The sequence below is a fragment of the Rhinolophus ferrumequinum genome, chromosome 13 (genome assembly GCF_004115265.2).
Source record: "Rhinolophus ferrumequinum isolate MPI-CBG mRhiFer1 chromosome 13, mRhiFer1_v1.p, whole genome shotgun sequence".
NCBI classification, from domain to species: domain Eukaryota; kingdom Metazoa; phylum Chordata; class Mammalia; order Chiroptera; family Rhinolophidae; genus Rhinolophus; species Rhinolophus ferrumequinum.
This window is the reverse complement of record NC_046296.1, coordinates 52,811,109-52,836,530: the sequence shown is the minus strand read 5'-3', so window position 1 is coordinate 52,836,530 and position 25,422 is coordinate 52,811,109. Positions and strand designations below refer to the sequence as shown.

At 36.6% G+C, this 25,422-nt stretch overlaps 1 protein-coding gene across 1 annotated transcript in view; it reads left to right on the top strand.

The window, feature by feature from the left end:
- The window catches only part of BABAM2 (BRISC and BRCA1 A complex member 2), a 364,621-nt gene that overhangs the window by 117,035 nt on the left and 222,164 nt on the right, over window positions 1-25,422 (top strand). The window contains exon 6 of the mRNA XM_033125481.1: window positions 12,001-12,075. Within this exon, the coding sequence (XP_032981372.1) occupies window positions 12,001-12,075 (75 nt within the window). The remainder of the gene's footprint in view (window positions 1-12,000; window positions 12,076-25,422) is intronic.

Below are 25,422 nucleotides of genomic sequence, written 5' to 3'. Positions count from 1 at the left end.
CTCTAAGCACAGAGTCAGTTTAGGTTCCCTTCTCTGTGTTAATGCTTTTAGGTTTCACTTCATTTTCTTTTACTTAAGTTAAATATGCCTCCTCCTCTTATTCTTCAGCTTTTTCTTAAAAGGACATAGTTTCCAAGGTCTTCTACATGATTAATGCCTTTGCATCAGTAGGACTGCAGTTTATTCTTGTTACAAATTATCTTGTTCAGTTCAGGGTTTATTTTTGTTTGTTTGTTTGTGGGTTTTTTTTGTAAATTTATATTTTTAATTATATTGTTGTAAAATATCCATAAAATTAAATTTACCATCTTAGCCATTTCTAAGTATATAGTTTAGTAGCATTAAGTATATTCACATTGTTGTGCCAACAGATCTTAGAACTTTTTCATTTTGCAAAACTGAACCTCTATATCCATTGAATACTAATTCCTATTCCCTCCAGCGCTTAGCAGCTACCCTTTTTCTGTTTCTATGATTTTGACTCCTTTAAATACCTCATTTAAGTGGAATCACATAGCATTTGTCTTTTCCTTGTGATACTGTGCTAAGCTTATTAAGCTTAAGCTCATTACGCTTATTTTGCTTAGCACAATGTCTTTGAGGTTCATCCATATTGTAGCATGTGACAGGATTTCTTTCATTTTTTAAGGTTGCATAGTATTCTGTATGTACATATACTACATTTTGTCCAACGGTCGATGGATTTTTGTGTTGCTTCCATCTCTTGGCTATTACGTATGAATAAAGCTGCACTGTACATGGGTGTGCTAATCTCTATCAAGATCCTGCTTTGAATTCTTTTCAGTATATCCCCCAAAGTGGAATTGCTGGATCATATTGCTAGTTCTATTTTTAATTTTTTGAGGAACCTCCATAGTGTTTTCCATAATGGCTGCAACATTGTATATTTTTACCAACAGTGCAGAGTTTAAGGTTTTAAACTGATTATTTTGAAACTTTAATCTGTTCACATTGATAGTAAGGAAAACTTTGTTGAACTTAGTTTATCCTCTAGCCCCAGCATTTCCCTTATTAAATAATCAACTTAGCTGTCCTCTCGAAAAAGGGTGTTAGGCAAATTTGGCATGACTTCATGTTGGTGAACTTGTGTTGTCTTTAGTTGTGATAGACTCATTTAAAAACATGAATCACTGTCAAACTAATTGGTCTTTATTCTTTAGGATTTTTCTTCCCACCCAAATTTGCTCTTTTAATATTAAGGCTAAATTTAAATATGTCCAGTTTTATGGTACCTTTTCTGAACTAAGAATTTTTGAAATTCTGTTCATTGGCTCAGCTAATACTTGCGTTGTAGTTCATCTGGGTGTAGAAGTTTAAATTCATTTAAAGCAGCCAGACAGTTTGAATTGATAGTATTTCAAAACTTTCTATTCAACGTTATTGATTCTCCGTGGTTTACTTACAAAACCTACTCCTGCTATAATTACCCCAGTTTATTTTGATTTACCTTTGAGTAATTTGTAAGCATTAGGGCAATGGTTATGGATTCAGGGCAAGTAAAGAAACCGATAATCTCATAATAAGGCAAGGTGGACAGTTAGAGGTTAAGCTTACAGCAGACCAGGCCTAGGGAAGGCCTAGTGGGAGTGGGAGCTGAGTAGGGTTTCCGGGATGGAATTCCGGCCCGTTCTCAGGAATTTTTTTCGCTTTCCGCTTCCTGAATCCCGAGATACAAACTCTTTTCTGTGCTCCACGATGAATCGTTTCCACAAAGTGATGGCTGATACTGCCAACCACCTGGGTTCAAGAAGCCCATTTTCCCGATTTCCCGACCAACTTTTCTTGTGATTCGGGAACGGGAAAGCGAAAAAATTCGAAACCCTAGAGCTGAGACTATAGAAATAAAAATATAGCATTTGAGTTAGTTACTGGTCAAGGAATGGGAGAGAAAGGTGAGTTTTAAGGGATGAAACACATTCAAGCTTGGCGTGCTGACTCAGGAATATGTGGAAGGACAGCCTGCCAATGGAAACCGTAGAGACCGAGAATCTGGAGGATAAATACAGGGCCCTGGCAGAAAGAAAGGAGCTTGATTTTGAGCCAAGATTTTTTTGCATCAGGGCCTTTATTAGTTTCGTATTGTTATTCCAAACTTGCTAGCTTTAAACGACACAAATTTATTATCTTATAGGTCTGGGGGTCAGATGTCCAAAATGGGTCTCCTGGGCTAAAATCGAGGCTACACTCCTTCTGGAGGTCTAGAGAAGTCTTTCAGGATACTGAAGAAACTGGCAGATGTGTTCTCAGAGGTAGTATCTTTGAGGAATTATGGAGAAGCAGAAATATCCTTGAAGGGTGTAGGAAGTAATAACATTCTGAAGATCTTTTAAAGAACTTACACTCAGGTCTGTAAGTGGATGATGTGCACACGTTTAAGAATGCAGTAGGCAGTTGGGTAATCAGGAAACAGGCATGGTAAACTTCTCAGGCCCTTGTAAGGAAGGTGAAGATCACTGAACTGGATTATTTCATTTTCAAGACATCATTCGGTCATTCTTCCCCAGTATTTTACCGACTGTATGCGCCTTTCTTAGTTGTTTGAATCTATGGTAGAGCTACACCTAAAATTGGATATTACTTTTGTCAGGCATCACGTGTCTTGTGAATGTCACCGGGCTTTTCCTTTGGTCCTGTTATGTTCATTGTTTTATGAGGGTATTGAAAGGCATACTTTTCATTTTGTTCTGATAACACAGAGCTTGAAAAGATAGTTATTATGAAAAGCTACAGAGTCAATATTTAAAATTATATTTTTATGTACTAGAATGCTGCGCCAATCCCATAAGATGCAATTTAATAGGGCTAAGCCAGTGTAGGACTTACGTACATTTATGGAAAGTCTACTGTGCTAGGTTTTGGATTAAAAAAGAGCAGTATACCAGCCATAGCGTTTGCTCTTGAAGGTGTTAAAATTGTGTTGAGAAGACCCAACACATATTTGTAAAAAATGAAATAGCAGTGCTGGATAGATTAAGTCTCAAATGGCTTATTCAGCCTGTATAAGAATTCAGAAGAAGACCCAATCACCAAGGCACATTTTTGTCAGCATGAAGGAAATCTACAAGTATCTTCAAAAGAACAGCTGACTTGGTTTTTAAAGCCTTGTCTCCATGTACTAAAAGGAAAAATGCGAATCTAGTATTTGAAATGTTCTACAAGAAAACCCTCAGATATTTTTATGGCATTTGGGAAATGTACAAAAACTTCCTTTGCCCCCAAGTATTTCCTATTTTATCAGTTATTAATATTTTCAGTGAATTTATGGTAACACTCACGTTTTTTTACTATAAAGAACTGTGGAAATAGTGTTGATTAATTAGATCAGGAGGCACATAAGCCTCACTTGCCTGTGAATTTGGGGTTAGTCCTGAGTGAACTTGGTCTTGTTATGAGTAACTGGTCTGAACCACGTGAAAATGGGGGCTTTTCTCCCCTCACATTAACTAGTCAGAAGAATCAGAAGGTACTAAATGGAGAGAAAGTAAGATGAAGCACAGAAGGAGCAGAGACAAGAGACCAAGAGACAATACAGAGGGTTTTAGAGTCATTCAAATCAAGGCCAGGCTACATTTTTAATCTTAGATTCCTTGAGATACCACATATCCGAATAATAAATTATCTTTATTTGCTCAAGTTAGTTTGAATTGGAATTGTGTATGTTACCTGAAACTAAGACTCCTAACTCAATCACTTCCAAAGCATCCTGTAAATATTTCTGTCAGATCATCACACTGTAATATTTGTCTACTCAAAGTAGACTTTAAGCGCTGTGAGGATAGAGACTGTATTTTGTTGGTCTTAAGATCGTCATTACTCAGCCTGGTGCTTGGCACAGTAGGTGCTCAATAAATGTTTGTTGAATGCATGAATGAGTGAATGCATGAATTATGAGCATCTCGTTATACATGCTTTTAATTTAAAATTTTCAAATCCCTTTTAAAAAATGTTTGAGTAGATAATGTATTATTCAAAAATCAAAATCTATTGAAAACTATATAGTGAAAAGTCTTCCTGCCATCATTATCATGTGTCCACCCAAATCATACCACCTTCTTTCCTTCTCATACCCCATGTAAGCACCGGTGTAGCTTTTTTCTAGTGTAGCTTTTCAGAAGTATTTTATGCACATATAAGCAAATACAAATCCATATATATTCCCTTCTTTTTTATGCAAATGGTAACATATATACTGTTTTGCACTTTGCTTTTGATTTTATATAGATTGGAGACTTTTTGCCTATAAGCACATAGAGAACTCCCTCATTCTTTTTAAAAAGACTTGTATATTATTACATTGTACTTGTATAATTGAACTGTGATTTATAATCTGAACTCTCTTGTTGTTTTAAATCTTTTGCTGTTACAAATAATACTGTAATAAATAATCTTGTACATGTCCTTTTGCATGGGTTCAAGCATGTCTGTAAGATAAATAACCATTAGTGCAATTGCTGGGTCAAAGATTTTATGTGTTTATAATATTACCACCAAAGTGCCCTCCATAAAGTTTAGTATACAAATTTATTAACCCAGCAGCAATATATGAGAGTGATTGTTTCTCCACGGTATTGTCAACAGCGTATTAACATATTTGTAGATTTCTGTCAGATTCCACTTTGAGCAAAGACCAGGTAGCTCCTCTTGTGTTAACCCTTCCACAAATAACTATTAGCTCTAGACTAAATATAAAGCCATATGCCTGAAGGTGCTGGAGAGTGGTCAGAAGCAGGCAGCTACTGGAGGGAGGTTGATACTTAGGAGGGAAAGCAGAACTTATGGGACAAATTCAAAACATCTAATATACATGAAAGCAGAGTTCTAGAAGGAGAGGAGAGGATAAAAAGAGAGGGCAGGAAAATGTTGGATGAAATAATGTCCAGAGATTCCCAAATATGGTGAAAGGCATTAATTTACAGATTTAAATCTCAACAATCCCCAACCAAGACAAATGTAAAGAAAAACAAGCAAAGCATGTTATAGTCAAAATACTGAAAACCAGACATAAAGAGAAAATCTTAAGCAGCCACAGAAAAATGATACTTGATATGTAGGTGAACAATTATTTGAGTCACCACTGATTTTTCATCAAAAACAATGGAGGTGATCACTCATGTGGGATATAAAACAGGAAGCAACACATTAATGAATAAAACAAACAAACAAACAAATAAGAAAACTCATTGACAGAGACAACAGTATGGTGGTTATCGGGGGGCAAGGGAGGTGGGGGGAGGTTGTAGAGGGCAAAGGGGGTTAAATATATGGTGACAGAAGGAGACTAAACTTTGGGTGCTACGTACACAATTCAGTATACAGATGATGTATTGTAATATTGTATACTTGAAACTTACATAATCTTATTTACCAATGTCACCCCAATAAATTTAATTTAAAATTAATTAATTAATTAAAAAACAATGGTAAGAAAACAGTGCAGTGATATCTTTAAAGTGCTGACATATTTCTGCCAATATGTTTGGTGAAAAATTATATTCAGTTTAGTTTTAATTTGTATTCCTTGTTACGAGTGAGGTTAAGCATTTTTTCATATGTTTAAGAGTCACTTTGTTTTTTGTCCATAGCCTTTGTCTGTTTTTCTCTTGGGGTTTTAATCTCTTATTCATTAAGGACATTAGCTCTTTGTGATAGAATTGCAAATACATTTTTCTAAGTTTGTCAGTTGTCTTTTAACTTTGCTGATGGTGGTTTGCCATCCCCAAAGTTTTTGTGTTCAGGTAGTCAAGTGTATCTATCTTTTCCTTTATCGCTTCTGAATTTGGAGTCATATTAGAAAGACATTCTCTGTTCTAAAACATTCATCAGTGTTTTATTCTTTATGATTTTAGTTTTTACACTGAAATCTTTAATCCACTTGGACTTTATCTTCATATATGATGTGAACTATGTATCTAACTTTTGTTTGTTCCTAGATTGGCTACCCAGTTATCTGACACCATCAGTCATACACTCAATGTTTTGGGGCTTATTTCTGTACTTACTTTCTGTGCCCCTGGTCTGTGTGTGGATGAAACACCAGTTCTACCTTGCTCGAATTATTGTGTCTTTATGTTATGCTTTACTATCTGGTGTAGCCAGCCCTCTTCATTACTTTTCTTCTTCTAAGTTCTCCTGGCTGGTATTGTTTCTTTTTTCACATGGTCTTTGACTTGGCTTCTCAAAGGGTCGCTCAAAGAAATGAACCCCCAAGCCTAGACAGGTCAGGTCTTCATGAAATACGCTCTCAGCACACCCTGCCCTTTCTTTGATAGTATTTTTCACAGGTTATAATTTATAGGAGTATTATGTTAATGCTATCTGATTTACTAGAGTATAAGCTTCAGGAGGGCGGGGATCGTGTCTCTTTTACTCATTATATTCGCAGTACGTAGTATAAGGCCTGGTACATTTTAGGCTCTTAATTCATAGGAATGAATGGATCCATTGGTCTTGAGCCTTAGATTGAGTTCTGATTCTTTATTATTCTTTCAACTACTGTCGGCAAGTTTCTTGACTGTTCTAAGCTTCAATTTTCTCATTTCTAAAATAGGTATAAATGAACTAGATCTACTGCATAGAGTTTTGGGGAAAATTAAATCTTATATCTTAGAAAACCTTTTTGTAAAGTATGAGATGTTCTACTTGGACTAATTTTGGTTTTCTTTTTCACATGTAGTACATAATTATGCATTTGCCAAGGAACAATGTCCAGACTTAAGCTATTGGTTGTCAGCGTCCATTTGGAGAATTGCCCTTACCAGGCTGTCACCCAGCTAAAGTTACGGCCATTCTCGAATATTTATTAGTTTTAGCTATCTAAGAGCAGTCAATTTCAGATGACAGCTTGTTTGTTGACAGGGAACAGTGTCTAAGAAAGAAAGTAAATTTCCCTTTATAGAGCAGCCTGGGGTTGGAATCCTTTCTGCATAAGATGCCTACCTGTCACCTCCAAAAGGAAGAGAACACTATGACACAGCTGCTATTACCAGAAGAAATGCTTAGACCTAATAAAAAAGTGCTTTATGATTGCCAGCTTTAAAGCCTACTATACATTCTGTGGTTTGCTATTGAGAGACTGAAGAAAACTTAGCCCTTGTTTCTAATAGTGTTGGAAACTAAGATTCAAGAATTCAGTTTTCAGTTCTGCCCCTGATTTTCCTTGTGACCTGTAAACTAAACTTCCTCTGTGAAAATGAGTAAATGGTGATTTAAAACATATCTTAATGTAAAATACGAGCCAAAACTTAGTCTTGTTAGTTTAAGTTACTTGCCAATGTACTATAACTTGAAAAATGGACATATTTATCCCTAATGCTGGGGAAATTGCCATTAAGGCAGTTGGCGGAATGGCTGACATTTTAACAGTCATAGGTCAGATAATTTTTTATGTCTTTCCAAGAGAAGATTTGACCAAGGATTGACAAAAAAATCAAATTATTCTGTTCACTTGGCTGCATCTAAATGTCTCATTTTCAGCTTACAGAAAAGATTGCTATGGAAGCAATCTTTGACGTTACAACAGAGTGACCATAAATTGTCTGAATAACTGTTGGAACTTCAAATATGAAAACACAGGAAAAAAATCATTGTCTGCGGTAGAATTCGGAAAGGATTTTTCACTTGTGTCTTGCTTCTCATATCATGTGTATAGCTCAAATTTTACATTAAGATATATTTTAAATCACCATTTACTCAGTTTCACAGAGGAAGATTAGCTTACAGGTCACAAGGAAAATCAGGGGAAGAATTGTAAACTGAATTCTTGAGTCTTAGTTGCCAACATTTCCAGCGCTGTTAGAAACAAGTGCTACCGTGTTTCCCCGAAAATAAGACCGGGTCTTATATTATTTTTTGCTTCAAAAGACGCATTAGAGCTTAGGTTCAGGGGATGTCACCCTAGAAAATCATGCTAGGGCTTATTTTCTGGTTAGGTCTGATTTTCGGGGAAACATGGTAGGTTTTCTTTAATCTCTTAGTAGGAACATACAAAATCTATAGTAAGCTTGAAAGTTGGAGATCACAAAACACTTTTATGGTTTCTATTAGACTAGCTTCTTTTCACAGTCTTAAGTTTCATTTATTATGAATTTAGTTGTATAAATCAGTCTGTTGCCAATAAACATAAATTTATACTAGTTCTAGGATCAACATTTTGAGAAGGGATAAAGGGACCGTTTGAGCATTTTTAAAAGAATGTTGGTCTAAAATAGCTGGGAGAATACAAATGTATTGTACAAACTAAAAAAGGGCAAAAGAACTAAAATACAGTGCATGGACTAAAATAACCAGCAGTTCCAATGAGTCCAAGTGCTAAATATGCAATTATCTTTCGGATTACCTTTTATGTACAAGAGTTCTTTTAATTTTTTGAATCTCATATTTCACTTCTTTTGTTGTTTCAAAAAATATATATAAGAGCCATATATTGAAAAATATATGTAGGAGTCTAAGAAACTAAATTTTGAGATTGCCATTTTAACTTACAGATTGACATTTTAGACTAGTAGGTAGAAATGGCTATTTATTGATTGGTAGGTAGTTTGCCTCTGAAAATTGAAAATGAAGAAGGAATGAATGGGTTTGACTCATACATTGTCTGTCCAACCAACCTTTTCTAATTCGTGGGTACTTTTTAAAAACTTGTCGCAACATCTCCAGGAATGACTTACCAAATGTTACACATAGATATAGCAGCCATTGTAGTAGTGTTCACTAATTTTATGAATGATTGTGGCATATCTTTCCTGTAGGGGTTTAGTAGAAATTGCTCACACTATAGAGAACAGTTTCTGGGTGACTCAGAGCAGTATCAGAGCTTTTTTTGCTCTAGTAATACTGGGTATCCAGGAACTCCTACATCAACCCTGTTTATCCTTGGTGTTCTCTTTGCCTGGGGTGTTTCCCCCCACATTCCCCATGGGTTGCCACCTCCCGTCTTTCACACCTCTGCTCGGTTGTTACTAACTCCCCACCATTGGAGTTTTGAGCAGGGGAGGACCATCACCTGACTAATGTGTGGTGATGGGAATTACCTGCGGGTGAACAGGCTGAAGCTGTCGGGTGATCATAATTATCGGGGGAGAGATAATAGTGGCTCAGATCAGGTGGTCGCGGTTGTGGAGGTGGTGAGAAGTGGTTGGACTTAGCATATAAATTGAAGGTAGAGGCAGGTTTTGCTGCCATTTTGAATGTGGATTGTGAGAGAAAGATAGGAGTCAAGGATGATTCTGAGGTTTTTTTGGCCTGAGAGGCAGAAAGAATGAAATTGCCATTTACTGAAATGGATAACTATCAAAGGAAGAGCGAGTTTGGTTGTAGTTACGGTAGTTGGGTAAATGAAACTTGAATTAGTAGGAGGTCTGGGATAGAGATATGACATTTGGGAATCATTACCCTATAAATGGCATTTAAAGTCATGAGCCTAGACGAGATCACCTGGGGAGTGCAGATAAAGGAAAGAGGGCTTGGGGTTAAGCCCTTGGTATACTCTAGTGTTCAGAGATTGGGGAGCTCAGAGGGAGGGCCAGTGAAGTAGAGAGGAAGCAAGAGAGAGTGGGGGCCTGGAAACCAAGTGAAGAATGTTCCAGGAAAGGAGGGATCAGGTCTCTCAAAGTGCTGCTGATAGAATAAGGAATAAGGTGAGGACTGAGGAATGCCATTGGATTTGGAAATGGGGAGGTCCTTGATGAGCTGTTTTGGTGTTGTGGTGGGGAAGAAAGGCTGCCTGGGGGAGCGTTCAAGAGAATAATAAAAGAGGAAATGTAGACTTCGAATATAGATTAATTCTTTATAAGAGATTATTTTGTAAAGTAGAATAAGAAATGAGATGGACCTGAAGAGGGATATGAAGTCAAGAAAGACTTGTTTAAATGATGTGTGGATGCTGATGGAAGTGAATGGGTAAAGAAGAAAAACTGATGACACAGGAGAAAGAGCATGGGGGCAGTTGGTGGAAACATGTATTCTTTGGTGAGTGTTCCTCCCTCTGTAGCACTGTACACAGCACTAAAGGAAGACTTTTCTGTTCCTTCCATACCCACCTCCAAACTCCCACTGGGCTAGGTGCCCCTCTTAAGCGCCCATTTAACTCTGTACTTTGTATATTGCCCCTATAAGTATAGGGGCAACTTTTAATGACTTCTTAGACTTAACAACAGACTCTTAGGTCCAAAGAATCATACTTAACACGGTATGTTAGTGCTAGAGTCCTTGGAGCTTAACATAACACCAAAACCACACCTTTCTAGTAATCTTAGATGATAACAGAAGGTAAGAATTTTGTTAGGATCTTTCAGAGACCTTCTCCTCCCACCCACCATGGTGAGCTGTCTGTAGGTCCTTAAGTGGCACTTAACTATCCTCTCTGGTGCTTGGTGTTGAGTAACCTGCATGTATTGGCGTTTCATACTCAGTGCAGCTATCAGCTCTGAGGACTAGTTGTGTTTCTTGCCATTGGCATTCCTGGTGGCACAGTGGCTGCTGTGACTCCGTCTGGCTTGCCTCAGCTTTGATTCTGTTCATTCAGTTCTCTCATTTCTGCCTTTTCTGTCACAGAGTTAGGCTTGTGATGAAGAAGTGTTGTGTCCTTTGCCAGAGGTTGATAGAAGTTAAAAGATGTTGTAAGCAGGAAAACAAACAGTGAACAACTACGCAGATGGTAGTTATCATTGTTATCTTTTGAGCTCAAGGTTTATATTTCTGTTTGCATTTTCAAGGTATTAGGTCAGAGTTTTAAAATTAGGGCCAGGACCTTGAAGCCAGTTAGTTGCTAGGGTGTTTGTAGACAGGAATCGTGTATGTTGTGGAATCATCTGTAGAAATGTGCCTGTGTGCTTAAGTGTGTTCATCCAGCCATCATTAAAAAAATTTGTAAATGCTTACTATGTTTAAAGATATGTTTTGGGGAATTTGAGGTACTTATTTATTTTTTTTTAAAGGGGGAAAGGGAGTGGAGATTTGGGAGCTCTTTACGAGTCACAGTATGAAAAGGATAGAGATCCACTCTTTAGAGTACATAGTTCTAGATTATTCTTGGAGTTATTGCTTCAAACATCATACCATAGTGAAACCCAGTATGTCAGAATCCCAAGCTGAGCTGCAGGCTTGCAATGAGAGAGGCTGGAAGACCCAGGACCCCAACCGCTCAGCACCCACCTTTGTTGCCTTTACAGAGTTTCCTTGGGACCCCTCGGTGTCTGCATAGCCCAGTTGGAAAACCCTTCCTCTAGATTGGCATAGCTTAAAACAATGTGATTCCTTAAGCCTTTCCCATCATAAAAATTGAGAGAGAAACTTTTTTCTTTTACATGAATTTTCTCTTTTAAAAAATAGAAGGTTATTATTTATAGTTTAGTTAAATGTTTTAAATCAGCAAACTTCTGTCCATCTTTCCTGTGAAGATTGGATCATAGAAAGAATTACCGAAAAACATTAGTTGATGATAATGATGTTATTAGCAGATTGTCAGGAAATTAAATCTCCTTTGGGTACCCACTGATGTACTGCTTTATATGGGGAGAAGTTTAACCTTTGTGTGCACTTCTAGACAACACTATAAAGGCTGGTGATACATGTCATGAGCCTGTGGGTTATAAATATTAGTGAAGTGGTCTGAATGCTTTAGAAAATACAAATGAATTGAAGGGGCAGGTATATCTCTAGTGTTTGGATTTTTAGAAAATCATAGAGTCAGGTATTCTTTCTAGACTTTCAAAAGACAAAAAGGTGATACTCCTTATAATTTTATTGCACATTTAAAATGCAGATTTAAAAAATTCTAATTTTGCTTTTTAGTAACTAATAATTTAATACTTCCTTTTGATCCTCCCCTACTTTTCCAGTCTTCTTTTCTTTCTTCATGTTGCTTTCCCAAATTGAAGATGCCTGTAGTTTGAACAGGTTGAACTAGTGGCCTTGGCCATAATTGTCACTTCACAATCTATTTTTGATTTTAATCTTATTATTATACCTTTCTTTCTACAGACTGGTGAATTTTCAGCTCGTTTTCTTTTGAAGTTGCCGGTGGATTTCAGTAATATTCCCACATACCTTCTCAAGGTAAAAATATATAATTATCAATAGGAGAATATAAATGAGCGTTTTAAGTAATTATTTAACCCTGAATATTTGTATGACTGGTTTGCCAGCATTTTGTTCGGATGATGAATTCTATTAAAATATTAATTGCGTGAAGATCCACTGATTTCCTTTGTTACCTAAAAGCTAAAATAGTAGCCCTAAAAGTTATTTTGAAATGAAATTTTCTTATAAGATAAAATTAGTGTAAATAAATTAAACTTTGGAAAACAATACCTTTAGTTAGTAATTTTATTGGGATGAAAGGCTCTCGTAGAAATTGTCTAAAAACGCATTTTGTCTTTAAGTCAGATTGCTGTGCCAAAGGACATTTTCTTTATTTGTGTTAGCAGTTGATCTCAGGCACCTTCAAAATTGGGCTGTCCTGGAGAGACCCAGAAATGGGTTAGGCCAGTGTATGCGGCATTCTTTAAAATGTGATGCAGGCAAGATATGGCTTGAGGAGCAGCTACTTTGGGCAGGGTCTGCAAATGCTTTGCAGAGAAGAGGTGGAATGCAAGTGAATAGGCCGTGGTTAGTGTGAAAGAAACTAAATGGACCAGGAAGCAAGTTCTGATCAGGAAGCCTGAAGACAAAAGCCTGGGTTCATCATAGATGAGGATTTGGGTTGTGACTGCCCTCAGCTCCATATTACAATCTGTGGTTATGTAGCGTCAGTTTAAGGTAAGAACAGTTTCAGCTTTCCTAATTTGATGTTGTTCAAAGAATTAACGGTATTTGTAACAGTCTAGAGAGAAGACAAAATGCTTGTACAAGTTTTCCTGCATATTGTAGTAGTCAGTGAATAATATTAGATGTTAATCTTGATAATGATTGGAAGTGTGGTCTTGTGGAATATGAACTATAGACTATATGAACTATAGAAAAGATTAGGGGACACTTTGTTTTAATACATTCCACTCCAGAGGGGGAAATTATTTTTTTCCCCCTAAGTAAAACATCGATTTTTGTGCCTCATTAATCTTTCATTTTTAGTTTCTAGTTGACTCGTTTTCCACTTTGTATCCAAGGGTTGTGAAGTTCTAGTGAAAATGGAAGTCAGCAATTTATATTAGTTTCTCTTTATTCCTTTGTAGAAAATATACATATTAGAACTGTGATTACCAAGCATAATTAATTTGGTTCAGCATTTACTGTGCTCCCTTAGAATAGCAAGGTGTTTCTTTTGAAACTCTTAGATCACAGACTCATTGACCTTTATATATTCCAGTTAAAACTCTATTTCAGCTCATTGTAAACCAGATTCAATAATATATGAGACAAAAAAAATATATGAGAGTACATTATTTATATAATCACTTTACTCCATAGTTTACAGTTTTACAGTATCTCTGTTTTGATTTGTTGGGCTTTATCAGTTTGATTGGTTGTCCTGTTTATTTGAACTTGATGTTGCCTCTGCTCATATTCTTGAGGGTCAAAGGAAAAAAATGCTCTTGGATCATAATATACTTAATTATTTTTCTCTTCAAAATCAAATTTTCTTGTCTAAGAATTCTGTCTTTTTATTATTATGTCCTTACTTCCCTTGCTAGTCAAATAGCAGAAAGATGGAACGTATTTGGCAAAATTGGAAAGTACTATGAAATTATTTTTCTCCTATAGATGATATGCCTACATTGCTATACTAATATCTTTCTAGATGTTTAGTTCATGCCAAGAGAGTAAAACAACAAAGACAAAAAAAGAGAAACTCCTGTATAACACAAAACAATAGCAAAAAAAAAAAATACCTACGTGCATACCAGAACTAATCCAGAATAACTGTTGAGGGTTTTAAGATCTAAGTTCCTGAAGTTGTTGAATTATAACCTTGGAACATTTGGCTATACTCGTAAAACAAGGTTTGCATTAGAACTGCTTTACATGTTAATTACATTTAGATGCTTCTAATGTAATCACCAGGTTTATAACTGATAGTCTAAGCCCCAAAATAAACACCCCTAATTCCTAGGATTAGGATACTCTTCACCAGCATTAATGTAATTTTACCTCACCATCCCAAAGAAATGAAAGATAAAGTACAACTTCTAGTACAATTTCTAAATATTGAGATACTGTGGAATTTGACTACATACCTTACTGATTTGCTGCAGTGGAATTTCATTACACTCTGATGAAGACATCGTCAATTCATAAGTTTATATGTCCGAGTGTACCTATTGTATCTACTAATAGAATTTTTTAATGTTAAAATGAAAAAGCCATTAAGTCAGTGATCATGATTTTGCTTAATATTATACTCTAAGCACATATGCTTCTTACATGGGGTAGAGTGAATTTATTCTGAAATTGAGTCCGGAGTTCAGCATCTGAATTTTATTCTTGGCTGAGGTAAGTCAAGGGGTTAGATAAATCATTTACATAAAAACTCAATCAGTAAAAAAATGCTTATGTATTCGTTAGGATCCTTTATTTTGGGCAGTAGAAATCCGGCACAAACTAGTACAAATTAGATGAGAGTTGTAGTACAAATCTTGTGCTTCCATAGTCCACATAGCAGGAAGCAGATCCCATGCTGGATAGTCTGTAGATAGGCATAGACCAACTTTCTCATGCCTGTCCCATTTGGGCCCACGTACATGCCCCTGAACTTCTCAGCTGGTTTGCTTTGTGGGGAGAAATAGTGGTCCGCAGAATAAGGGGGGAGTAATTATTGAAATGATAAAAGTGTAAGTATTCTCTACCGTTACTAAACCAAAGATTGTTTTATATTTGTATATTTTCTTATAAGGAAGAGGGGGTTTCTTATAGGGAACCATTCTGGATTAGTCAGGGCTCTCCAGAGAAACAGAACCAATAAGACGTGTATATATATATATATATATAAGAGGAGATTTATTATAAGAATTGGTTCCCTTGGTTAAGGAGGCTGAGAAGTCCCACAATGTGCCACCTGCAAACTAGAGAACCAGGAAAGCTAGTGGTATATTCAGTCCAAGTCCGAAAGTCTGAGAACTAGGGGAGGTGAGGGGTGCTGGTGTAAGTCATGGAGTCTGAAGGCTTCATGAAGTCTGAACACCAGAAATTCTGATGTTCAAGGGCAGGAGAAATGGTGTGTGTGTGTGTGTGTGTGTGTGTGTGTATGTGTGTGTGTGTGTGTGTGTGTGTGAGAGAGAGAGAGAGAGAGAGAGAGAGAGAGAGAGAGAGAGAGGTTGAGAGAGAGAGAGAGAGAGGAAAGGAGAGGAGGAGGAGGAGGAGAGAGGGAGAAAGAAAGAATATGAATTCACTCTTTCTGAGCCTTTTTGTTCCATTTGAGCCCTCGGGGGTAGATGATACTTACTGGTGAGGGTGGATGTTTTTCACTCTACTGATTTAAATGCTAATCTCTTCAAGAAACTCCCTCACAAACACACCCAGAAATAATGTTTTACCAGCTATCTGGGCATCCCTTAGCCTTGTTGAGTTGACACATAAGATTAACCATCACACATTCTGTTGCTAAAGTTGCTAAATTTGTGACTGGAGCCACTAACTGAAAGATAATTAATGTACAATTTAATAGAGAGCAGTTTAGGCCTAGATTTTCAGGTACTCTAGGGCATAGAAAGTATATTTTAAAATTATCTCCTGAGCTGTGTGTTCTTGTGATTTTCATTGTGATATGTGGTACACCTGGATTCTGATGGATACTTATTGGATATTTTCCACCTTGATTGTTGTCATATTAAGTAGCTTGGTTCCCTGAGATTATTTTAGGAATCTATGGAACCAAGGTAAATTTGGGGTAATTGCATCTGTGCTGCATAGTCTTGTCTTGGGCAACTTGTAAAAGTGGGCAACTTTTCAAGGGCCTCAGGGGCTCCCTTTAACTCTGCATGACCCCAGTTAACTTGAAGTCAGTGGTTCTCATCCTGGGCTGCACTGATACCCTGGCCCTACCTCAGGTCAATGGAATAGGGATCTTTGGAGGTAAGGCCCAAATATCCTTATCTTTGAAGGGTAGAAGTGAGGGAAGGGAAATATTTTGTATTGAATAAATACTGTTTGTAGGAACTGGACTAGGGTGCTTTATGTACACTGTCTTGTTTAATATGCTCAATAACTATGCAAGGTAATTTTTCCCTACTTTGTTTTGTGTGTGTGTGTGTGTGTGTGTGTGTGTGTGTGTGTGTTTCTTTTTCTTTTTAAATAGGTAAGGACTCTGGAGGTCCAGGTAACAGTTTGTGAGACTGGAATTTGGATGAGATTTCCCTGGCTCCAAAGCCAGTGGTCTTTCCGACACACCACACTGCAGGAAGAAATACTCTGTATTACTAGATTATTTTAACTTCAGTAGTTAAAATGAGAAACTAAGACTCCTTATCTCTGTCTCTACCTCTGAGGTAGAGAGAATAAATGAGTTTGAAGAAAGACCCTAAATTGAGAGCCAACATAAATCTGCTTGGAGTGCTATTAAGTGATACAAAAGAGGATCTTATTATGACCCAATGGATGACAGAAGGAGAACCTTGCACTGGGGTAGCACCTGTACCTCCTGCCCAGTGTCCCGAGCTGCTTACAGTAACAGGAGCAGAGTACCCAGAATGGGCTGGGCTTGGTGCTTGAGTTCAGTACTGTGAGGAACCGGGAAGTGTTGATTTTTGACTTAAAGTGATCCTGGAATCTGTAGAGGATTAGACAAGTAAAAAAAGAAATAAAAGGGTAATCAGTGTCCCCAAATACCTTATAATACAGTTGATAAAATATAGTTAATAAACATTAAAAACAGTTAAGCACTCATGTATGCTGCATGTACAGTAGGCCTTTAAAAATGTGAAGATTTGTTATGGATTAGAATGGTTACAGAAACCGTTGTGACCAAGTTTAGGCATAAACTAGACTTCTGAAGTGGCCTAGCTTTTAAAGACCGGGAAAAGAAGAGGGCGAAGGTTGGATAATCAAGTCATTAATGGTGGGGCTCTGTGGGTGTACTGGAATTAGGGAGCAGGTAATAATCTAGGCTGGAAGAGAGAGTTCTTGCAAGGGAATAATGAGCGATAAAGCTGGAAAGAGGACTTGGAAAGATCTTGAATGCTTGGACAATGATTTCAGACTTCATTAAGCAGGTAGTCATAATCTATACCTGGATTAGCCTTCTATTTCATTTCCTTGGCCTCATTCTCTCCCAGGCCCAATCTCTCTGCATTATTGCTTCCAGAGTAGTGTACTTTAATCTCTTTTTGAAAGAAATAATGATTCCTCTTGAAACAAATAATTGCTTCCAAAGCCTATCTGTCCATGCAATTCTGTTTTACACTGTTTCCCAGCCTGTGCAATTAATCTGAAACAGGCGGCTCTTCTCACTGTCCTGTCAGTGCTGTGAGAATTCCCAATGCTTTCACTTTGCTCCTGTTCTCCCTTCCATCTTGGAAGCCCCGACTCCTTGATCATTTTCTAGAGAATTTACTTAATTGACATAAGAATGAAGTCCAAAGAAGTTCAAGTTACTTGCCTAAAACCGTAAATGTTTATTTGGAGCTGTTGACAGAATACCTACTCTTGATTATTGGCAGCTGGGACTGGAGAGGAGCCAGGGGATCATGGTGGAGAAGAAGGGGATCATGAAACCAAAGTGAGCCTTTTGAGGAAAGAAGTGTAACATACGAGGTGTGATCAAACAATATGGTGAATATTTAAATTTAAAAAATTTTATTATAGTAAAAGACACATTGCTGTTAATCCCCCTCAAAATGCTTCCCCTCACTTTGAACACACATCCCATCACTCTTGCCACTTTCTGAAGCAGTTCTGGAAATCCTCTTTCATGAGTGTCTTTGTTGCTCTGTTGTGGCTGCTTCTATAACCTGAATCTTTTTCACTTTGGGGAAGAGCCAGAAGTCGCACAGTGCCAGATCAGGTGAATAAGGTGAATGAGGACACATGGTAATATTTTTATTTGACAGAAATTGCCATATACCAGAAGTGATGTGTGACACGGAGTGTTGTTATGATGGGGGATGATTTACAACATACTTTAAAACACACCGTCTCTCAACTGTAGCTCACACCCAGCTGACTGCACTGAACAAGTGGAAACCTGTCACACACTGTTACTAAGGTTTGACACACCGCTTCCTGTATTGAAGATCCCTGCCTTTCCATTGGATGGCACTCAGCAGCAGCATTCTTCGTATTTCGTGATCACAATGGAAAGGCTCTGTGTCACACATTGCTTCTGGATGGCAATTTCTGTCAAATAAAAATATTAACCATGTGTCCTCATCCACCTTATTCACCAGATCTGGCACCATGCGACTACTGGCTCTTCCCGAAAGTCAAAATAACCATTAAAGGTAAATGTTTTGAATCAATTCAGAACATTGAGGTAACCACGACAGCACAACTAAAGACACTCTCGAAAGGACTTCCAGAACTGCTTCAGAAAGTGGCCGGAATGATGGGATAAGTGTGTTCAAAGTGAGGAGGAGTATCTTGACGGTATTAAAGGGCAATGTGTCTTTTACTGTAATACTTTTTTTTTTTAACTTAAAACATTTGTTATATTTTCTGAACATATACAACTATGGGAAAATCAAGGCCTGAACTTGGAGGATCCAGTGGAAGAGAATTATACAGGTAGAAGGTCTACAGGAGCCCAAAGGTTGTTTAATGAAGGGAATGCTCAAATGCTGTTGAATAAATAAGAATAGACCCAAGAAAAGACATTTGATTTGGCTAAGGCCATAGAGATATTGAGACTGGAGAGAACACATCAGTATAATGGCCAGGATAGAGACCACATTATTGGTTTTAATGAAGATATGAATGAATATGAAATATACTCAGTGGGTATTTGACAAAATGAGTTGTGGAAATGGGATGGAATCTTGAAAAATTAAAATGATCAAGTGAAATTGTTAAGAAACAACTGCAATGATAGCATACTGGACAAAATAATCATAGAGGAGGCTTTTCAAGAAATAGTTTTAACTTGTGATATACTTGAATATGATAATATTAGTGACGTTCTTTCTTTGAAAAGTTTAAAGGAAATGTTGGGGAAAACCCATTTCAAGTGGGGCTATCATTCTTTCATATAGTTAAGGAGGATAGGTAATGGCATGAATTACAAGTGCATATGACAGTCACATTTTGTGACTTGTCATCAAAGATTGAGTTTTAGTAAAGTTGTAGTTTTGAAAATCTCATTCTTCTCACCTTCCCTTAGAAACGGAAGGATTTTGCATTATGTGCACCCAGAAGAAGAGAATTAGGCTAATTAATCTACCTAGGCATTTTTTTTTTTTTTTTTTTTTTTTTGGTTGATGAATTCTTGCATCGTCCTTTATTATTTGGAACTGTTTGAAAGCCCATTTAGTTTTACATATTTGCTAGGAAGGAAACTGATAATTTCCCCCAAATATTCTCTTTATTTAAAATCCAAAATCCAGCTAACTTTTAAGGATGATATGTATTGATTATAGTTGTTTCTCAGCAAGCATAAGATAGCAAACGTTAAAAAGCTGCCTGATCCTGGTAAATGAATATAAATTCAAAAGCTGACCTCACAAAGATTTTTTTCTAAACCACAGATTAAATAATGCCTCAGAATTTGAGACCTTTAGTTGAAGGAATTTTTTGGATCCAGTCAAGTCACACTTAATAAGCAGCTTTTAGAAATAAAGACTGCTTTAACTTACTCCTATGAAATCTGATTTTAAAGCAAAACAGTTGTCTGTTGTTTGAAAGACCATAAAGAATTCACAGAGAATCCTCGTCTTATTTTAAAAGAAATAATTTCTGTCTAATCAAATAGGAGTGGACATACTTTTATAAAAATAGGAATGTGTACCTGGAAGAAAGTGCCATAAAAGTAGGGTACTGTTTATCCCTACAATAAGGCTGATTTATTGTTGTTCAATTTGAGTCAAAATTTGCATTTGAGACTTAATCACAAAGTAATTATTGAAATATCTGAAAACTTCCTCTGCAGGGAGCTTCCCTTTATTCTTTCATGAAGTAGGGGACCCGTGACTGCTTTTAGTTCCCTGTCCTTGTCCTGTCTCCTTTAGAGAACTAGGGCTTAGAGAAAAACACACTCCAGATCAGAGGCCCCGGCGTCTTCTCTAAAGGGCAAGATAATAAAATTTTAGGTTTTGCAGGCCATATGGTCTCTATCACAACTGCTCAGTTCTGCTGTCAAAGCATGCTACAGAAAATATGCAAATGAACGAGTGTGGCTGGGTTCCAATAAAACTTTATTTTCAAAAACAGGCATTGGGCAGGATTTGGCCTGTGGGCAGTTGTTTGCTGGTCCCTTTTCTAGATTATGGAGGGGGTACTATTTCTTCACAAAGGCATCTGGGGCATCCTAGAAAGATAAGTAAAGGAATTTGGTTCAGTGAGTGTGAGTGGGTTTTAATACCATGTTCTCTGAGTTGATATTTTGCTACGGTGAAGTCTCCTTCCCTCTTTTCTTCCCTCCTTTTTCCCTTTCCTTCCCTGTTTTGTTCCTACCTTTATTCCATCTTCTCTCTCATTTTTAAATAATCTGTTGGTAACATAACATTTGCTAAATTCTCTTCTAAGTCTTAGTTTCTCTAACTGTTAAAATGTGGTTGGGTTATGTTATACACCACACTGGATTACTGAGAATGTTAATGAGATAATGAATATGATGGTACGTAATCCACTTCTGAGCTAGGAGTAGATGCAGAATAGAAAGAGTTTTGATTTTATTTAGTCATTTAATTTATATTTCAAAGTACTGAATTTATTGTGGACTGAGAAGAAAGTAGTGTTTCATTGAAATCAAGAAAGAGTTATATTTACTGCTGCTCTTTTCCTCTCTCCTGATTTTCCTTATCCAGAATTCAAAACTAAAGTTTTCACTTGCCCCAAATTTCCAGGTATAATTTATGGTAGTTCTGACAATAGTATATATTCCTACTAAAAATGAACAGTCACAGGTCGCTTCTATGAACTTTCTCCTTTTGCTTTTCTTTTGTTGTTTTATTTTTTGTGGTCTGCTTATGTTTCTTGCTTTCTGAATTACAATTTTAGGATATAGCAGTATCTCAAATGATTATCGTTTGAACTGTTGCTACTGTATGCCCATATAGGGATAGTCTTTCAAGTACAGTTTGTTCTGCTATGGAGCATGCTTTAATAACATGAGTTAGTTCATACATGAATGGAAAACACTGGAAGCGTGTCAGTATAATACAAAAGTTGCCATGGTTTGTAGTTGATTTTTCGTAGCACATTAATATTTTGACTACTAAATAACAGCAACTAAATGCAAAGTACACTAATCCAGGTGGACATAGCAGGTGTTGGAAGTGTATTGTAATTACACGGTATGTCCATTCAGTCTATATCTTTCCAATAGGCTCAGTTTTACCATACTCTGTATTTAAGTATTTATCGCATGGTTTCCTCTGTCATTGTCGAAAGGAAAGTAACACAAGATAACGAGCCAGAGCTAGCTAGCCCTCTCTGTTATATTGTCCAAATCCTGCTTCTTCTCTGTAACTTCTGATGATGATGTCCCTCTCCTCTTTCCCATAACTCAGCAATTTCAATCTTTCCTCAAACTTAAAGCCCCTTGCATTAAGTTACCTTTACCTTTTTAAAAAGTCCTATATTTACTGTGGTAATTCTTTATTTATTAGGAATATTATGTGCCATTTTAAGTACGTTAATGTTTTTACTGAATTATTTTGGTTTTTGTTAATGTAGTAGTTAGAGAGTTGTGCAGGCAACTGTAAGGTATGGTCTGGCCTTACCATATTTTTCTCATGAGCCTCTTATTCTTAATATGTAATGTACTAGAATGCAATTTTTTTAAAAAAGGAATGCACATATAGCAGGAACACTTATATTTTAAAACAACCAGAAATTCTCTTCTTTTATAGACAAGGCATCCTTAGTCCTTTATACTTTCAATACATGTCATAAGTTTTTAAATCCTTCTCTATTTTCATACTTCTCTTCAGGAAATGTTCCAGATTGTCAGCATCTCTCTTAAACTGTGGTGCCCAGAAATAAGCACAAAACTTCCGATAGGCTTGATCAGGTCAATGCGCATTAGAACTCTGAACTTCCCCGTTAATTAGTGCTTAGTGAGCTGGTGAAAGACACCAAACCTCCTTGTTTTACTAATCCTGTTTTACACAATTGGCTTTCAAGGGGAAGTGTAGACTAATCCCTTCATATAGTCTTTTTGAATTTGGCCTTGTTTTTTTCCAGACTATTCGTGGGGGAGATATTGCCACCTAGGATCCAGAAAGGGAAGTATGGGTTGGAACCAAGCAGTACACAGAGGATAACGGGAATTAATGGGATGTGATCATTATAGGTGACCATTTTTATCTGGAGCCACTTTTCTTTATGGCAACATTTTCTCTCTCCACATGATAAAGGCACCACCTGACACCTACCAGGTAGTATCAGTTTATCTCTCATCTGTTATCATTAACCATTTTCATCAATCAGACCCACATCTCAAAAGTAAAATGTGGTTAGGGGCATAAGATGACTGCATAACAATAATAGTGCAAGTCGTAATAATTTAAGTCGAAGTACAGAGTTCTTTAGTGGGCTGAGAGATTAGTTCTAGTTGGGAAAAATCTATAAAGGAGGTGACATTTGGGATGGGCTCTGAAGGACTGTTAGTACTGATAGAGGGAAGCTGGAGAGAATGAATGAGCATGATTTCAGGTGGCAAAATAGCACATTTGGAGAACAGTAGAACAGCCCAGTTTGGCTAAATCGTAAACATCCACAGAGTAGTGGGAGATAAGAAAGAAAAGACATTTTAAAGATATAATGATATAAGTAGAGCCTTAAATACCCAACTGAGGAGTTTAATGTTTGTTTTGAGTGATTGTTTTGAGTACTACTGTGATTGAAATTGTATTGGAGACATCTGCCAGAAAACAATATATGAAGTGGTTGGGGAGGGAAAGAAGGGAAATGAGGCCGATAGCCAGGTTCTAGGGATGTGAAACTGAACAGGGAGGCTCCAGGTGACCCATGTTTCAGACGTGCTGAAGTCTTCACACATGTAGCTGCGGTGCTTGCTCACCTAGCACAATGATCAACCTGGGAAAATGAGGGCGAGGGAAAGGTGTATCTGAACCTTTGAGTCACTGGTACCCAAGGTGTCTATATCTGTTTCAGTTCATGATAAGTACAGAATTGAGAGTCTTGAGAAACACTTGAAATAGTTAGATAATCACGTCTGTTGACTACAGTCATAAAAATGTCGGATTTGCATTATGATATTTAAGGCTTTTTCTTTTTCCAATAACTCATTTTTAATGTATTTTATGAAGCAATCAATCTGTTAAGAATTAGGAAAAACAAAACAAACAATAACTGTTCCTTCACTGTAGATGGTTGAGAAACACTGTTGTAACCTATACTTGGCCGCTGTGGCCCCTGGTGGCCATTGCTTCCCCTATCCTGGGACACAACAGTCTTTTTAAGTATCCTTGGGGTTTTTCAGTTTTGTTCTTTTTGCTGAGCTGGGTTTTGTATTCACTGTTACCCAATGTTCTCCTCCCCCTTTTTTCTTTATAAATGTATCCTCAGGATTCGGAGTAGGAGAAGGAACCTGTAGCCCTTGATTAAGGGAGGGCATTTAATATAGAATTGAAAAAGAGGGAATTTTTCTTTCACAAAATATTTTAAAATAAATTTTAACAGCACATTTTGATCTACTTTTATGACAAAACAATGTCACAACGATACCCTCTTTCTTCTGTTTTTCTGAAGATCCATTTCCTTTCTTAAATCCATTGAGTGCAGCTTTGTTTTTACACATGACCGTATTGTTGGAATGGGTGACACCCAGAAACAAGGTTGGTGCTATTTTTTGATCCAGGGTTGGTTATACAAGGTTTGGCTCTCTTGATGATTTAAGTTTTTCAAGCTTTTTGCTAACTTTAAAAAGTAGTCTTTAATACCCCGAATGTGTAGTCAATATGTGGTTACTTCATAAAAATACTCTTTAGCAGAAAATCTTGGAATATTGGTGGTGATGGTATTCTTAGTCTCTAGACCATAGACCAGCACTTCACAAAGTGTGGTGCTGGGATTCTTGGTGTCCCCAAGACCCATTCATAGGGTCCACAAAGTAAAAACTATTCTCAAAATAAAATTAAGAATTCATTTACTTCATAAATGGACAGTGGAGTTTTCTAGTGGTTATAGTGTGTTAGCATGTCGTCATTACTCTGATGGCCCCTGGTGTGTTTGCTTTTGTGTTCTTGTACCTTTAAAAATTCTAAGTTTTCACCAAAGCATACTCAAGAAGAAATAGATAACTTGAATAGTCCTGTGTCTTTTATAGTTCATAGTTAAATACCTTCCCATGAAGAAAACTCCAGGCACAGATGACTTCACTGGCACGTTTGTCAGTCATTTAAGGAAGAAATAACACATAAATTGTACACACATTGTTTTGGAAAATTGAAAAGGAGGGACTACTTTTTATGATTCTATGAGAACAAGCATTACCTGATAAGAAAACCAGACAAAGATACTACAAGAAAACTACAGATGAATCTTTTTCATGATTATAGGTATAAAATTCAAAACAAAATTTTAACAAATTCAATATAATAATATATAAAAAAGATGATAGATCATGACCAAGTGGGGTTTATTCCAAGCCTGCAAGGTAGGCTGAATATTTAAAAAATCAACAATATGATTCACACTATTAACAAATTAATAAAGACCATCTTAATAAACACAGAAAAAATATTTGACAAAACTGAATATCCATTCTTGATAAAAACAATCAGCAAACTAGGAATAGAAGGGACTTCCTCAACTTGATAAAGTACATCTATGGAAGTCCTATAGCTAATATCATGCTTAATGGTGCAAGGCCAAATGCTTTCTCCCTAAGGTTAAAAGCAAGGCAAAGATATTTACTCTTTCCAATTCTGTTCAGTACTGAAAGTTTTAGCCAGTACAATAAGGCAAGAAAAAGGAATAAAAGACACTCATAGTAGAAAGGAAGAAGCAAAACTATCTTTATTCATAAATAATATGATTATTTTTGTAGAAAAGCCTAAGGAATCTACAAAAAAGCTTCTAGAAGTAATAAGTGAATTTTGTCATGTTGCAGGATACAAGATCAATATATAAAATCACTGGTATTTCTATATACTAACTACAAATAATCTGAAATAGAAATTTTAAAAATATAATTTATAATAGCATCAAAAATATGAAGTATTTAGGGATTTTTCTTATCAAAAAAGATATGAAAGACCTATATGCTAAAAAGTACAAAACATTGCTGAGGGAAACTGAAGAAAACTAAACTAATAGATACACCCTATTTATAAGTCAGAAGTCTCAATATAA